Source organism: Tinamus guttatus, unplaced genomic scaffold, assembly GCF_059628265.1.
Source record: "Tinamus guttatus ecotype Peru unplaced genomic scaffold, ASM5962826v1 Tinamus_guttatus_pri_ptg000089l, whole genome shotgun sequence".
Classification (NCBI taxonomy): domain Eukaryota; kingdom Metazoa; phylum Chordata; class Aves; order Tinamiformes; family Tinamidae; genus Tinamus; species Tinamus guttatus.
In genome coordinates, this window is record NW_028288623.1 from 1,963,398 (window position 1) to 1,977,580 (window position 14,183).

Below are 14,183 nucleotides of genomic sequence, written 5' to 3' on the forward strand. Positions count from 1 at the left end.
CAGCTTCAAGTTGCTTCAAGCAACCTCCTAGCACCGTGCTGCAAGATGCATCATCTGTGTCTCTGCATCATCTGCTAATAAGCAGATGCTGTTGGTTGTTCATCTGTGCCCACTGGAATGCTAAATACTCCGGATATGTCTCCAAAAGGTTAATGCAAAGCATGGCTGTAAGAAGGGACCGGGATGCAAACAAGGTGCCTTGAAGTCACAGGCACGTCCTTGGGAATCACAGTGCCACACAGTGTGTGAGAAGCCTGTTTTGCCATCTGCCTGCGTCCAGCTTCCATACATGGAACAGTATCCCTTTTCCTGCTTTCAGTCTGAGTGTGGCACAACTGCAGTGCAGGAGAAACAAACGCCATTGGGGTAGTATCTGGTGTTTCAACAGGGCAGGAAGGGAGCCTGTTGGAGCCTTTTTGCTTCCTGTAGGATGTTTGTTCTTTAAGGAAAGAAAAAGATCAGCTCTGCTGAAAGTGAGATTTCCTCTTGACTCACTAAGTCAGGAAGAAAGTATGGGGAAGAAAATTAAGACAAAAGAGTGATGGGAAAGTAGGAGAAGAAATGTAGCACTAGTTACTTTGCCACGTCAACAATTGTTCTGTCTCTCTTCCTATTCAGTAAGCCAGGCTGATTGCTATGTGACATTGTGGTTGCCTACTGCTACATGTGAGAAGTCCCGCACCAAAACTGTAAGAAACTCCAACAATCCAGTTTGGAATGAGACTTTCTACTATAGAATCCAGAGCCAGGTCAAGGTAAGCAGCCATCTGTTGTAGCTGCCTGAAGATTTTCAGTCACACATTATTTTTCTATCTTTTGCAATTATGAATGAAAATAGTTCAAATATATTTATAAAATCTCCACTATTTTTAGGTCACTTTCTGTTAGAAGGTTGCCTGCTTGGCTTCTGGGACTACATTAATGTTATTAAATCAAGTTAAACTAGCCAAACTTTGGCACTGAGGCCAGCTGAAGATGAAAAAAGCCAGACTACTAGGCTTTCTTGCACTCCTAAACATTTACTGCCATGCTGCTGCCCACAGCTTCCTGCCTGCTGAGAACTGTGCATGGTTGGTCCTATCTGTCTCTTGAACTGTGCCCAGAAATTGCTTAAGTTACTATGCAAACAGCTGAGCAGAACTGATGATTGAGTTCCTGTGCTTGGAAATGTTCACTGGTGCTATTCAAATTGCTTGTAGCAATATAGTCACAGGGCCCAGACTTGAAAAAGCACTGCAAACCTTAGATCTTAAGCAGCAGTGATTCTTCAGAGACTGACAGAAACTATGTGAAAGAGCAGCAAGCTTCCCTTTATATGGTGGGACAGGACTCTGGTTGTAGATGCTGGCCCAGTGTCACCTGTGAGCCAGAGACGGAGCTCTGTACCGAAGCTTTAAGGAAACCAGAGGCTTTTATGAAATAGTGCAAGATTGAAGCAGATTCTGGGAGCTAGCTAAGCTGTCATGTAGATATTGTGAATGTATCACTCATGTTGCGGGAATTAAACAGAACTGGGGAAGAATCTGTGTTTGGTTTACAAGACACTTCTTCAATGTGGGATACTTAATTCCTCCACCTCTCACACACATCCCCCAGACTCTCTTATAGACTCAGTAACAGGTTCCAGATTGCAGAAACTGTAAAAACCTTGTCCTTCTCTTCCCAGAATGTGCTGGAGCTAACTGTGTGTGATGAGGACTTTGCCACTCGAGATGATCATCTCCTCTCCGTGCTCTTTGATACTGCTAAACTTCCCCTTGAAAGAACAGTTCTCTTATGTTTTAAGCCTGATCCAAAGGTGAGATTTGTGAGATCAGTGTCTATGAGATCTCACAGGTTGAGCTGTAGAGTGCACACTCACCTGAGTTTCCAAGCCTAAACTATAAATTATAATGTATTTCTGTTTCCTAGCCCATGTATTGCATTGCTCTGCCCTACTTTCATGTCTCTGGCTATGCTTACTGACACTCTTTGCGTCTTTGAAGCAGTCTGTTTTGGCTATAGGTACGTGAAGGCTGGAAGTCAGTATTAGTTATTTCTCTGGGCAAAGTATCCTTGTTTTATTTTCTGGGGTTGAACTCAGAGATAGTTGTTCAAATTTGTCACTGATCCTGCAGCTATGTGAATCTCTCATTTAGATCAGGCATGGATTTAAAACAAGACAGAGCAGAAGCCAATGAAAAGTTATATAATGCTTTCAAAATCTTGGGTTGAGCTTTTTGAATCTGCGATGGATTTTTTATCCAAGTAATGGGTATTTGAATTGTCATTTAAAATATAAACAGAAAAGTGTAGCTATCCTAGTCAGGAATCTGTATTTGAAAGTTTGAGGCCCTTACAAAAAAAATCCTAAATGATTAAATAGAACATACGGCTGAAATGAGGTGGTACAGAGGGGAGGCATCTGATTATGAACTATCTCTAGCCGATTCACATGTCTGAGTTAGTGTTGTACCGAAGGTCTGGATATCTATTTTACTCTGCTTCCCATTTTCCCATCTATAAAATGGGGATAAAAGTCTTGATAGTCCTTGGGGAAACCTTTTAGCTGAATGGATGTCATTGATCCACAAAATGTCTTGCATAGAATTTCTTACTACCATGGGCAGATCGCTTCTTGTACCCAAAATAGGTCACTTGCAACCAGCTCATACATATCAACACCTCTTTATAGGGTATTGCATAACTGTAGCTCTGAATCACTTGGTAATAGTAGTCTCCACGTTGAAGTGGTGGGTGGAAAGGCTCTTTAACATCCAACCTGATAGCAAGGGCAGTAATTCATGGCAGAACAGTGCCAAGAACACGAAGGAGAAAAAAGGTAGAGTTCAAAAGAGGAAACAAGCTACAGATTGTCTTTCTAGAGCAATTTCATGCTAAAAGATAATAGTTCAGATTATTTTGAACATAATTTGTAGAAGGAAGGAGATCATGAAGGAATCTAGTCTGAAATATTGCTTCAGACTACCCAGGCTGAAAAGTTTATCATAGACTGTTGTACAGAGACTGTACATGCATTACTCCTGTACTGCTTACCCAGTTCAGGCAAGGCAGAAAGCATCACACAGTGACTTCATTTAGTTTCTTGCTCTCATTCTCAGGCCACAGAGGAGTTAGAAGTTGAATTCAGGCTGGAGACCACGTAAGTGATGTATATGTTCATTAAAATGTATAAATCACTAAATATTAAAAATACAAAAACAGTATTAGAAGCCAAAGAAAAGCTGGAAAATTTGGAAAGCTTTTTTTTTAATTCTTTTTCCCTGTGTAATTCATGTCCCCTGACCTCTGCCTCTCTGATTGCATCTACATACTAGCAAATACATACAGCTGGACTTCCCAGCAGGATTGTGATGACAAATTAGCATGTCATTGATATACATTATCTGTGTTGTACTGAGGGGAAGAATTTGTCTGCCTAAATGCAAGTTGCCTTATAGACAATCATGGGATTGCACTGCAAAAAACTAGCCATTATACACCTCACTCAGCTGTGGTGTAGGGAGGGATAAGTCTCTTTATAGCAGTGCTCAGTTCCAGCAAATGGGAGAAGGAGCTTGCTGTATAACTGCTGGAATCCTTCTGGCTGCCATTCTTCTAAAAGGGGAGAAAGGGAAACATCCAGGAAAAACGTGACTGGGCATTTGATTGATCTGAAAAGCTGTGTTTTCATTTCATTTTTCAGTTCTGGTCCTCATGAAGCCATTGCTACCAATGGAGTCCTAGTGGTAATGTGTCTTTTTCCTAAGAAATTTTCTATAAGTATTGTCTTGAGATAAAAGGATCTACAGGAGCTCAAAGCTATTAGATACTCAATAGGCCAGTTTTCTCTCCTACTTCCCCCTTCCTGTTGAGCTGGTTGAGAAGAAATATTTTATTTCTCTGCTTTTTGGTGGTATCCCACTAGTTGCTTTTGTCCTGTATTTCAAATCCCTTCCCCTGCTCTTTCTTGTATCAGTACTCCTTTAAAAAGGTGCTCCTATTTATCAAAACACAGTGGTAGAAAGATTGTGAGACCACTTGCTGATAACATACCCATCTCTTTCCTCTCATGAGACATGAGTCTTGAGTAATGGTAAGCACTGCACTAAATATTGACCTATCACAATTTCATTCCCTGAAAGAGGGCTGAGTACCATAAAAAAGTTAATAGCAATGCTTAGTCAGGAAGTGCTTTATGCTACTGACTCTTGAGCTCTCAATAGACATCTTTCATTTATGTTTTTTATGTTTTATGTGTTTTATGTTCATGTGTGTTTTTCCTGGTTATTACCTGTGCTATTATGCAGAAATATGTATGTATATAATAATATACTAATAGGTACGTATTACATTTTTATATATTATATAAAGTATTTTTATTATATAATATATTATCCAGAAAAATTATCCTGATTTTTCTTTCACGATATCTTTCTCATACTGGGAAAATTGTCATTTTTACTGGAGGATGCTCTACAGCTCCCTCTATAGTTTTTCCGTATCTTTAGTCGGTGGCTGCTAGGCAAAGGCCCACTAATGCCAGGTAATTATGTGCTTTAGGCAATTGGAAATGTCCAAAGGAATGCTCAGTAGTCAGAGCTCTCTGTAAACAGGTCAGAACGCGATACCCTTTCCCACACATTCTCATTCTGCATTTGTTACAGTGTCGCGAACTTTGCTGTTTGGAAGTCGAAGTGGCTGAGAAGCAGCAACAAAAATCAAGTAAAGTTATTGCTTTGTTAAGTATTTACCATTAACCATAGGCACTTTTCATGTAACAAATAGGTAAAATAAATAGTCTCTACATTATTCAGTGCAATTAGAGCCAGGCAAATGCATGAGGCTTATTATAGATTGTAATGACTACTTCTTGTACTCCCTTCTGCTCTCTGTCTGTAAGGTCTAATAGAACAGTATTAAAGTTGAAATCTTGGTTATACATACAATGGCAATAATGTAGAGGCCTCTTTCTATTAAAATAAATTCAGTTTTTCAGTTTTACTGCTTTCCTTTCACTGCTGGCACTCCTTTCAGAGTGTTTTACATTAGAGAAAGCTGTGGTCCAAAATCTAGCCCTGTGCTATCAGAATCCAGCTTTTAATGAAGCCAGGACAATTTTCTGGCTAAAATAAATAACATTTCTCATGTTTTTTGTTTTTCTTTCTTTTTTTTTTCTTTCTTTTTTTTTAGAGAAAGAGCTTTCCCTTACAGTGAAAGGTTCCTTTGAAGGGACCAGGGACATTGCACTGGGACCTGAAGGAGTTGTCAGCCCTGCAGGTCCTTCCAGGTTCCATTATATCAAGTATGCAGAGCCAACGCTGGATGTCATGTTGCCAAAGAAGAGGCAGTATCACCCTGTATGTTAGAACTGGTCTTAATAATGAACTCAACATGACTCACTCTCTAGAGAGCATGAGAGGGAAGAGGGTTAACCCCTAACTTTTTTTTCTTTGTAAAAGAAAGCTTGTTGTTTTTCCAGTGGACCTGTAAGTTCAGTACAGAGACAGGCTCCCCAGTGGTGATGCTGAATTCGCTGCCCATGGGACGGAAAACTACAATTGCAGAGGTGAGTGTCACTTCTAACCTTCAGGAATAAATGGTCACTCAGGTGAAAATCATTCCTTCTGTAAACATCCTTAATTGTATCCTATGGGAATCTTTATAGAAGATTTCAAAGAGGGTTAGAAATAGTCTGAAATTTTCTCAGATTTTGAATAATGAGAAGCTCTATATCTGTGACTGTTTCCTCCATGTCATGTAGCTTCATTTATCTCCTGTATGTGTCAACAGAAGAGATGAGCCAAGACTGTCAGGTAATGAGTTTTCAGACATTTGGTGTAGTCCTTTCCAGACCTAGCTGTGAATTAAACAAAACTCTGTCTCCCAGACAAAAAGAGATAAAAGAAAATTTAAAAACAAAATAAGACATTTATAGCTTGTATTTTTGTTTTCCAGGAGAAAAGATTTGACTTGAATGTCAAAGCAGAAAACTGGTAAGGGATCTTTCTTCTGTTCCTGTTTTGCATTGTCTTAGCCATACAGAAAAGAAACAAGCTGAATTTCTCAGCCTGAAAATTAGAATGTGCTTTTAATAAAATTTAAAATGCTTATGCAGCATATTGTAATTAGCAGAATTTGATCTTAGTCAATACATGCTGATAACATGCATTTATTTTAGCATTATCCCTTCTCCTCTGACCAGAAAATACTATTGCTGATCAATTTCAGTCTCTGACATTCATAAAAAAGAGAAAATTTTGGATAGAAAACCATAATGGAGAGTAATAAACAAGGAACTTGATCAGAAATTGCAATGAATAAATTATCAGTGTTATTTTTTTCCTAACTGTCAGTGTTCTGTAGAACTATCATCCTTTGGCTGACAAGAGAAGTCCCATAACATAACTAGTTTCAAAGACATTAGGGACTCAGAAGTAGAGACTAGAGGCTCTACAAGGGGCTTTCTGTCACTGAAAGAAAAAGAAAAATACTGCTTCGTTCCAGTGCCTGGTCATAGCTAACTGGGCAGTCAAGTAGCCCACAGGTAGCTCTGGCTACAAGCCGTCAGGTCTCTTGGACGTGGGACCTGTCTTGTAGGCACAGGGTAGGAAGAGGTTGATGAGACATTAGCGCACAGAGCAGCACAAATGCACAGGGAAATAAGCTACAATAGCAGAGTTATTTAATGAATGACTTACTAAACTGCAGATTTAATCTTCCTTCGAGCAATCTTACTCTGTACAGTTCTTGAAAACTACGAGAGTTGGAGTATGAAGAGGCTCGTGCAAGTACAAAAGTATGAGGCAAACAAGAGATGAAGTCCTACTCCACTGAATTCAGTAACAAAAGCCCATCCCTTCAGGGCTTGCTCAACACTGATTTCATTCTTAATGCTGATCCCAGGAAAGTTTGCCCACCTCAGAGATGAGAGATTTTTTCTGTAGATGAAGTATGGCAGTGGTGCTGAGCCACTAGAGGGGGATGTCTTCACACTAGAGTTGATCAAAATTGGCCGTTTCCTTCTCACTGCAGTTGCCAGCGTTTGCAGTTTTATTTTTATTTTAGCTGTTTAGAATGAAATAACATATTTTGGAATTTCCAATATAATGAGAATTAGCAAATATATTTTAGAATATTGGCACAAAGAAGCACAGACATATTAATTTTAGAGTATTCATGTTAGTATTTTGTTTCATTTTTAAATACCATATTTTTTTGATCTATTAGAAATAAAGGGATGTGATGCCACAAGTTAATCTCACTAGTTGAAATATGCTTTTTTGCTTTTAAAAATACTTACAATATTCTCTCCTGTTCCCCTTCTCATGTTGCATCAACACAAAGGGAAGAGTGTTGTAGATTATCTTTGATCTGAGTGCTGTGATCAGTAAGGGTGTGTTAATATGTAAAATATCTAAAAAAATGTATGTTTATCCTAGTAATTGCTCATGCAACGAAGACCTGGACATGCGGTTTGGCTTTAGCTTATGTTCAGAGGAGATGAATTTCCTGTGGAAAAGGAAGAGATACGTAGCAAATGCTCTGAAAAATGTTTTTCACCTGCAACAGGACCTCCAGCCGTGTGAAGTATGTGTTCTGGGGAGTGGGTCTTGACTTTCCTAGTGTCTACATGGTCTCTCCTTGATCGATGTTAAGCAGATTGGACCAAATATAAGTATCTGTTTTATAAATAATGCTAGCACATTTGTCTTAACTACATTTGCTACTGCTGTCAAGTTTTGCTATTTCAAGAAACACTAATCACATCTTATTTGCGGGGCAAAATAAAATCTGTCAGATTTGAGGTGTATTGATCTCTTACAATCTATTCTATAATTGTCTTGGTTCTTAAATACTTTATGTCTATTAAATATTTTACATAATAAATATTTCTTCTGTTGTTCAAATTTAGTCATTTTGTGAGAGTTTACTATCCTAAAGAATGTACTCCGAGTGTTTCTTAAAATATCTTTCCTATCTTCCAATTTTGAAACTCCTGAAAATGAATATCCGGCATTTTAAAGTAGTTTCCTGATACTGAAAAGGAATAACCTTGATGAGGATAATTTAGTAAATGTATGTGAATTGGATAGATTTTTTCATGGGGTTGGCATGCAGATGTAGTAGTAGGTGTGTAAAATAGAAGGAAGTGACAAAAGATTAGGAAGTGTCAAGAAAACACACTGTTTCTTGCACAGAAGATCACCGTTTTCCGTGCCCTCACTTGCCCTAAGTAAAGATGGGAAAGAACCCAGTTTTGGCTTAATTCTTTGGCTTATATTTATGAAAAGAGAAGTAGGAATCATTGTGCCATATCTGAGCCGCCCCTTCTGAAAAAAGACCTGTGCTCCAAGGTCAGGACCCAGGCTGGGAGCAGTGTCCAGTAACTGTGTCTATCCAGGCCGCCACACTGAACATTACCTGCCTCAGTGTCCTGTTTTCATGTGTCCCACAGGTCCCCGTGGTGGCTATCATCACAACAGGAGGAGGACTGAAATCGATGACAGGACTCTATGGCAGTCTACAGGCGCTCAAGAAATTGAATCTCTTGGACTGTATAACATACATCAGTGGACTGTCTGGCACCACATGGTAAGGACAGCTTGCACAGAAGCTTTTAATGGCTTGACTGAGGGGTGAAGCTGCTACAGGGAGCTGTAGTCACAGGGGTGGTAGTGTCCACCAAGAATGAGTTTGCCACGTGTCACTAGCTAATCCAAGAATTATTGTACGATCTCTTAATATTTTAAAACAACGTTTAGGTTCTCTACATTTGAAAAAGAGCTTGAAAAACTGTCTGGGCCAAAATAGATGGAATCATTCTGAAAACATACAGGATTTGGAGGTCTTACTGTCCTTTTCAAATCTCCAGTTACAGTGGTTAAATATGTCTATGGCAAATATACTTTCAAAATGGATTCTGAGGAAGCTATTAATGGGGATGCAGTTCTGCACATAGTGTCATATTTGATTTTATCTTCATGGACATCCCGTGTTCCCAGTAACTTCCAAAATAGGCTCTGCTTTTTAACTGATCATTTGGAGAAAACATAGGGCAGTACATATTTTCACCTGCAATCTGTCAGCTTGGAAATGGACTGAGTTTCCTTAGTGTTGTCTGCTGTTCACAGGACCTACAAGAGTCTAACATCTGATGATGCCATGGAGAGGATAACAGGAAAGATGACATTGAATTTTAGGTAGTGATACTGTAAACAAGCCAATAAAATTTATTATGATTTTGGACGTTGTTTATACTTCCTAAATGAACCAATATTCACTCTAGCCCAGGTGCTACTAGGTCTATTTAGAAAAAGCCAACAACTCACAAAAATATATACTGTAATCTTCCTCTTTACCCCTGTTTATGGGTAAAACACCCATAAAAAAATCTGGAGAGGTCACTCTCTCAAAGAAAACAACAAAAACAAAACAAGCATGAATAGTAACCTATACCCGAGTGTATAGCTCTGTCCTCGAAGGCAGATTTAAAGTCTTCTTTTGCTCCTTTTTATTTTTGTTGTCTGTATTATCTTTCTCCAGGACCATGGCCAGCTTATACAGAGATGCCTACTGGTCACAGAAGGACCTAGACTGGCATATTGGTGAAGCTCAGAAACAAGCAACCAAATGCAAGATGAGCTGTTTCTCTATGGATCGCATGAAGTACTATAACAAGCAGTTATGTCAGAGGAAAAAAGACGGATACAGGACTTCGTTTATAGATCTTTGGGGGCTCATGATTGAATATCTACTAAATGATGGGGTATGATATATATTCATTTTCTCAGAAAATTGCTTTTTTAAAATGAGTATTAGCCCATCATAGTTCTCCATATCATTAAACACTGGACTTTTCTCTTTTCTTCAATAGACTGCTTAGATGTAGAGAAATACATTCCATGTTAATAAACTACATTATTTATGCAGCCATTTGGAAAGTGTAATTATACTCTTGCTGGATTTAAATAGAAATTGGAGGCAGGCTGAGCCAGTCTGCATGAAATGCAAATTGTATATGGAGGAAGAGTTTAAGATGCAAAGCAGAATAATCTCAGCTGTATGAAAACTCCCTGAAGCCAGCGTCAGTAAGGAACGACTAGAGTGCTTACTGTCCATTTGCAGCCATTGACATGTAATTCAAGGTGCAGGTATACTGGTAGCAAGTGCATATTCTGCTTTTGCAGACAAAGGTTGCTCAGAGAGTAGCTGGTTTAAGAAGTATTAATTTTTACAAGCAAGACATCTGCTTTTATATTATTTGAAGTATAGGGGTCTACTTCCTCTTCTCTCCAGTTAGATTACACTTCAAAAACGGTTTATTTGTCATTCAGGAAGTGGGAAAAAAGGGCTGATGAGCATACAGCATATATATTCTAGTGCAGACAAAATTGTTTATTGAAATCATTTATATATATATGTCACACATATATATAAATATATAAATAAATATATATGTGAGATTTTATATATTTCTTATTTCTTACAAATCTCTTCAATGGCAATAAGGTTTTTTAGAAAAGATGGGAGATGAGTTGCAAGTATTTTACTTCCAGGTTCCAATGGCTTGTTCAAGGCCAGACTGTGATCGTTTTTGTGAGCTGAGAAGTGAAGCTCCATGCTGAGGTATCAAGGGATTCCTTCCCTGAGGAGAACAAGCACTGCTTGCTACTATAGTCATAATAAGCTGCAGATAGTGCCTTCCTGGGCAGTACTTTTGAGTATGTCTAGAAGTAAATGCAGAAGCAGATTTCCTCTCCTCCTTTTAGTAATGAGCGTGAAGTCAGGCTCGATCCCTGGGGAGAGTGGTCTGTCATTCCACAGGTGAAGCTCAATCAGGTTCACTGTGCATCATTTCTGTGTGTCCTCACGTAAATCTTTTTCTTCAAAACCAGAAAGATCCTCACAAGCTTTCGGAGCAGCGAGCAGCAGTGTGTGAGGGTCAGAACCCATTGCCCATATACGTGTCAGTCTGTGTTCGGGACAACTATAGCACTCATGATTTCAAAGGTAATGATGGTATTTCAGGTTCCGTGAAGCTAAATTTTGCCAGTGGAATTCCTGTTTTGGGGAGTTGTGGGTTTTTTTGTTTGTTTGTGTGTGTGTATGTGATTTGCTTTTCACTGTTTGGTAGAGCTTTGAAACAGCAGCCCTGGTGTGTTAGCTGCTTTATGGAGAAATAGCCATTGCCTCAGGCCATGTGATTTTAATACAAGAACTTTTTGTGATCATCATTTCACCTTTCTGAAATGGATTGAATGGAAATCCTGCCAGAAAGGCCATTTTTGAAATATTATCTGGTCCAACTAGAATAAGAAAGTATTGTAATTTTGCAAGAATTAAATGTTGCTTTTTGCCAATTCTGATATATTTTAAAGATGAAAAAAGTCTATTTATAAGTTTTATTTATGATAAAACTTGGGAAAACATCCAGTGTAGTCCCAAGTGAATCTTTTGTTTTGCTTGTTTTGGTTATTTTTCCATGAAGAGAAGAAGCTGGAGGAGAAGAGGAGGAGGAGAAGAAATTCAAATCAGGTTTTTATGGCTGAGGTGAAAGAATGAACCGCTTCTGACTGAAAAGAAAATTATGGCCCATGACCTTTCTTTTACAGACTTTGCTGACACTATATCACACAATTGTACTTCACTTGAGTGATATCCTAGAAATTCAAGGCAAGGTTCTGTCTTCCTTAGCACCACACAGAATGAGCGTAATTGGCCACTTGTATCAAACCCCTCTTTTGAAAAAACTGAGTACCTCTGTTGTACGTATTTTATAATTAAAGGGAAGAAAATTAAATGCATTATATTCTGTTAACTGTATCCATAAAATTGGAAGTATAAACATTGTATAAACATATGTATAAACATAAACATAAGTGCTTTTGCCTCCCTGTATCCAAAGTCATATGCCAGAACACAGTGGCATGAAACCATTTCTAAAGCCTGCCCCTGTAGGTGGTAGTTGATAAATAACTTTTTGCAAAGACGGAAACAGAAGGTTTGTTCCACTTCTGATGGGTTTATGCTCTAGCATCCTCCTTTTTTGCCCTCAGCTGAAAAACTGAGAACGTGCTAAGTGCCACTGTGGTTGTGTTGCAGAATGGGTGGAGTTCACCCCGTACGAAGTGGGATTGCTGAAGTATGGAGCCTTCATTCGTACAGAGAATTTTGGAAGCGAGTTTTTCATGGGACGCATGCTAAAAAAACTCCCCGAATCCCGAATATGCTACCTTCAAGGTGATGTATTGCAATGTCCTGGAATGGAAGCAATTTGGTAAAGTACAAAGCTGTGAACCAGAGTGGACTTTTCTGGTCTAAGATACTGGACATTGATGTGGTGTTACCGCCCAGGTGATGGGAGTGTGTGCTAATATGTCCAAAGGACACATTAAAAAATGATCCTCGTCTTTTTTTCCCCATTTCTTGGGAAAGAAGAAATTATTTCCTAGGAATTTTTCTTTCTCATATTTTGCTAACAAAGTCATGGGGAAAGTAACAGGGACATAATCCTAGATGGAGGAAAAGAATGTGCAGTAGAGAAGGAGTTGGCTGAGTCTTTGAGTCTCATACTGTTAAAAGTGCAAGGCTTTTACTTGTGATTCCAACAGTCAAACAGCCAGTGCATCACTCTGTAAAAGGGCTCATGAAAGCTGCGTCTTTTGCATCTTCTCTCCCATTCTTTTCTCTTTTTACAGTGCAGCAGAGCCATGCAGTACTGTACTGACACCAGTGTGAATTTAACTCTTCAGTCAGAGCCAATACCACAGAAAATCAAGAGGAATTTAACAACTTTAAAATTTAGAAATATATAAATTGTGCGATTCAAAAATTAGTCCTAGAGATAGAAAGATAAGGGGAAAAAAAAGGTGATTTATAGTTAAAATGTGTTTTTGTGTTCTCTAATTCTCTTTATAGGTATGTGGAGTAGTATATTTTCTGTGAATCTGTTACAAATATGGGGAATATCGCACAGTTCGGAGGACTTCTGGAAGAGATGGACCCAAGACAGAATAGAAGATGTCGGTGAGAAATTTTTAAACTTTTCACTTATGGTGATGCCTTTCTGTATTATCATTTTGACCAATTTAAAGGCAATGTTGTAGGATCCTCTTAAAAGTTAGTGACTTCTCCTCCCAGTGTGTAGACTTATGGAAATACTGCTGTAATAATTATACTTACTAGAACTCTTCAGATTAAAATGCACTGTCATTAAGAGCAAGCTTTGTGGGGGTCTCACATGTCTCAGAAAATGTTGTGACTGTCCTTTCTGATTCAACCATATAGAACAAAAACTCAGCAGTGGAAAATAAAGTTATTTTATTGATCATACAGAGAATAAATCTGAATATCAGTTGGCTAATTGATATTTCCTGAAATTTTATTTTATTACTCAGTAGAGTAATTACTGCGTTGGATTCGTCCTGGCATGAAGACATATGAGGCCCGGAGGCTATTTTCTGAAGCAATATAGAAACCAGAGCTTTATTGCTAAATCATTTAACATGATGGTAACTGCAATTACAGGCATCCCGAAAATACAGAAATACATCTGCGCAATGTTGGAAAATGCCAAGTCTGTCTTGTTGCATTGTCAGCTACCTGGTGTGGCAAAGCAGGTTGTGATTTCAGAAAACCACACCTTGTGCCACTTGTGCCTTTCACTCAGATATGCTCTTGTGCAGTCACCCTGAAAAGTACACATAGTTTCTAAGTATGGATATATTTTCTACATTTTCCTGGAATGTATTTGTTTGGTGGATAAAGCAAATTCTCATGTAACTATAGAGCATCTACTCATTGCTTTGTAGACTCTTTCAGTGGTACTGTAGATCTTATGGAGCATTTTTGTTGCCTACCTGGCTGAGTGGAAGGGTATGCTCTACACTCCCCCCCTTTTCTTTATGCTTGTCTCTATTTTGTGATATTTTCCTTGAGGAAAACCTTTTCACTGGAAATTTATCGAATGATTTAATTCCATTAAGGTATCCCCTTTCCAAGACTAAACATAGCTTCCAATGAACCATCTCTAGGCTAAAGCTTAAGACCATCAACAAAGCTTTCTAACGCAGCTGCTGTTTTCCATCAGCACTTTCTATCAAAAATATTTTTGTACAGTTGTTCTCAGAATGCACTTTGTGATCTCTTAAGTACTAGGCCAACCAGAAACTAATATGAATTAACAAACGGTTTGCCAATTT

General features: G+C 38.5%; 1 protein-coding gene across 1 annotated transcript in view; it reads left to right on the forward strand.

Moving 5' to 3' along the window:
• Positions 1–14,183, forward strand: part of LOC104574542 (cytosolic phospholipase A2 epsilon-like) — a 30,081-nt gene that overhangs the window by 12,881 nt on the left and 3,017 nt on the right. The window contains exons 6-19 of the mRNA XM_088520415.1: positions 619–755; positions 1,667–1,798; positions 3,102–3,142; positions 3,686–3,728; positions 4,647–4,704; positions 5,173–5,339; positions 5,462–5,548; positions 5,938–5,975; positions 7,422–7,569; positions 8,438–8,574; positions 9,526–9,748; positions 10,878–10,992; positions 12,085–12,222; positions 12,901–13,008. Of these exons, the coding sequence (XP_088376541.1) occupies positions 619–755; positions 1,667–1,798; positions 3,102–3,142; positions 3,686–3,728; positions 4,647–4,704; positions 5,173–5,339; positions 5,462–5,548; positions 5,938–5,975; positions 7,422–7,569; positions 8,438–8,574; positions 9,526–9,748; positions 10,878–10,992; positions 12,085–12,222; positions 12,901–13,008 (1,572 nt within the window). The remainder of the gene's footprint in view (positions 1–618; positions 756–1,666; positions 1,799–3,101; positions 3,143–3,685; positions 3,729–4,646; positions 4,705–5,172; positions 5,340–5,461; positions 5,549–5,937; positions 5,976–7,421; positions 7,570–8,437; positions 8,575–9,525; positions 9,749–10,877; positions 10,993–12,084; positions 12,223–12,900; positions 13,009–14,183) is intronic.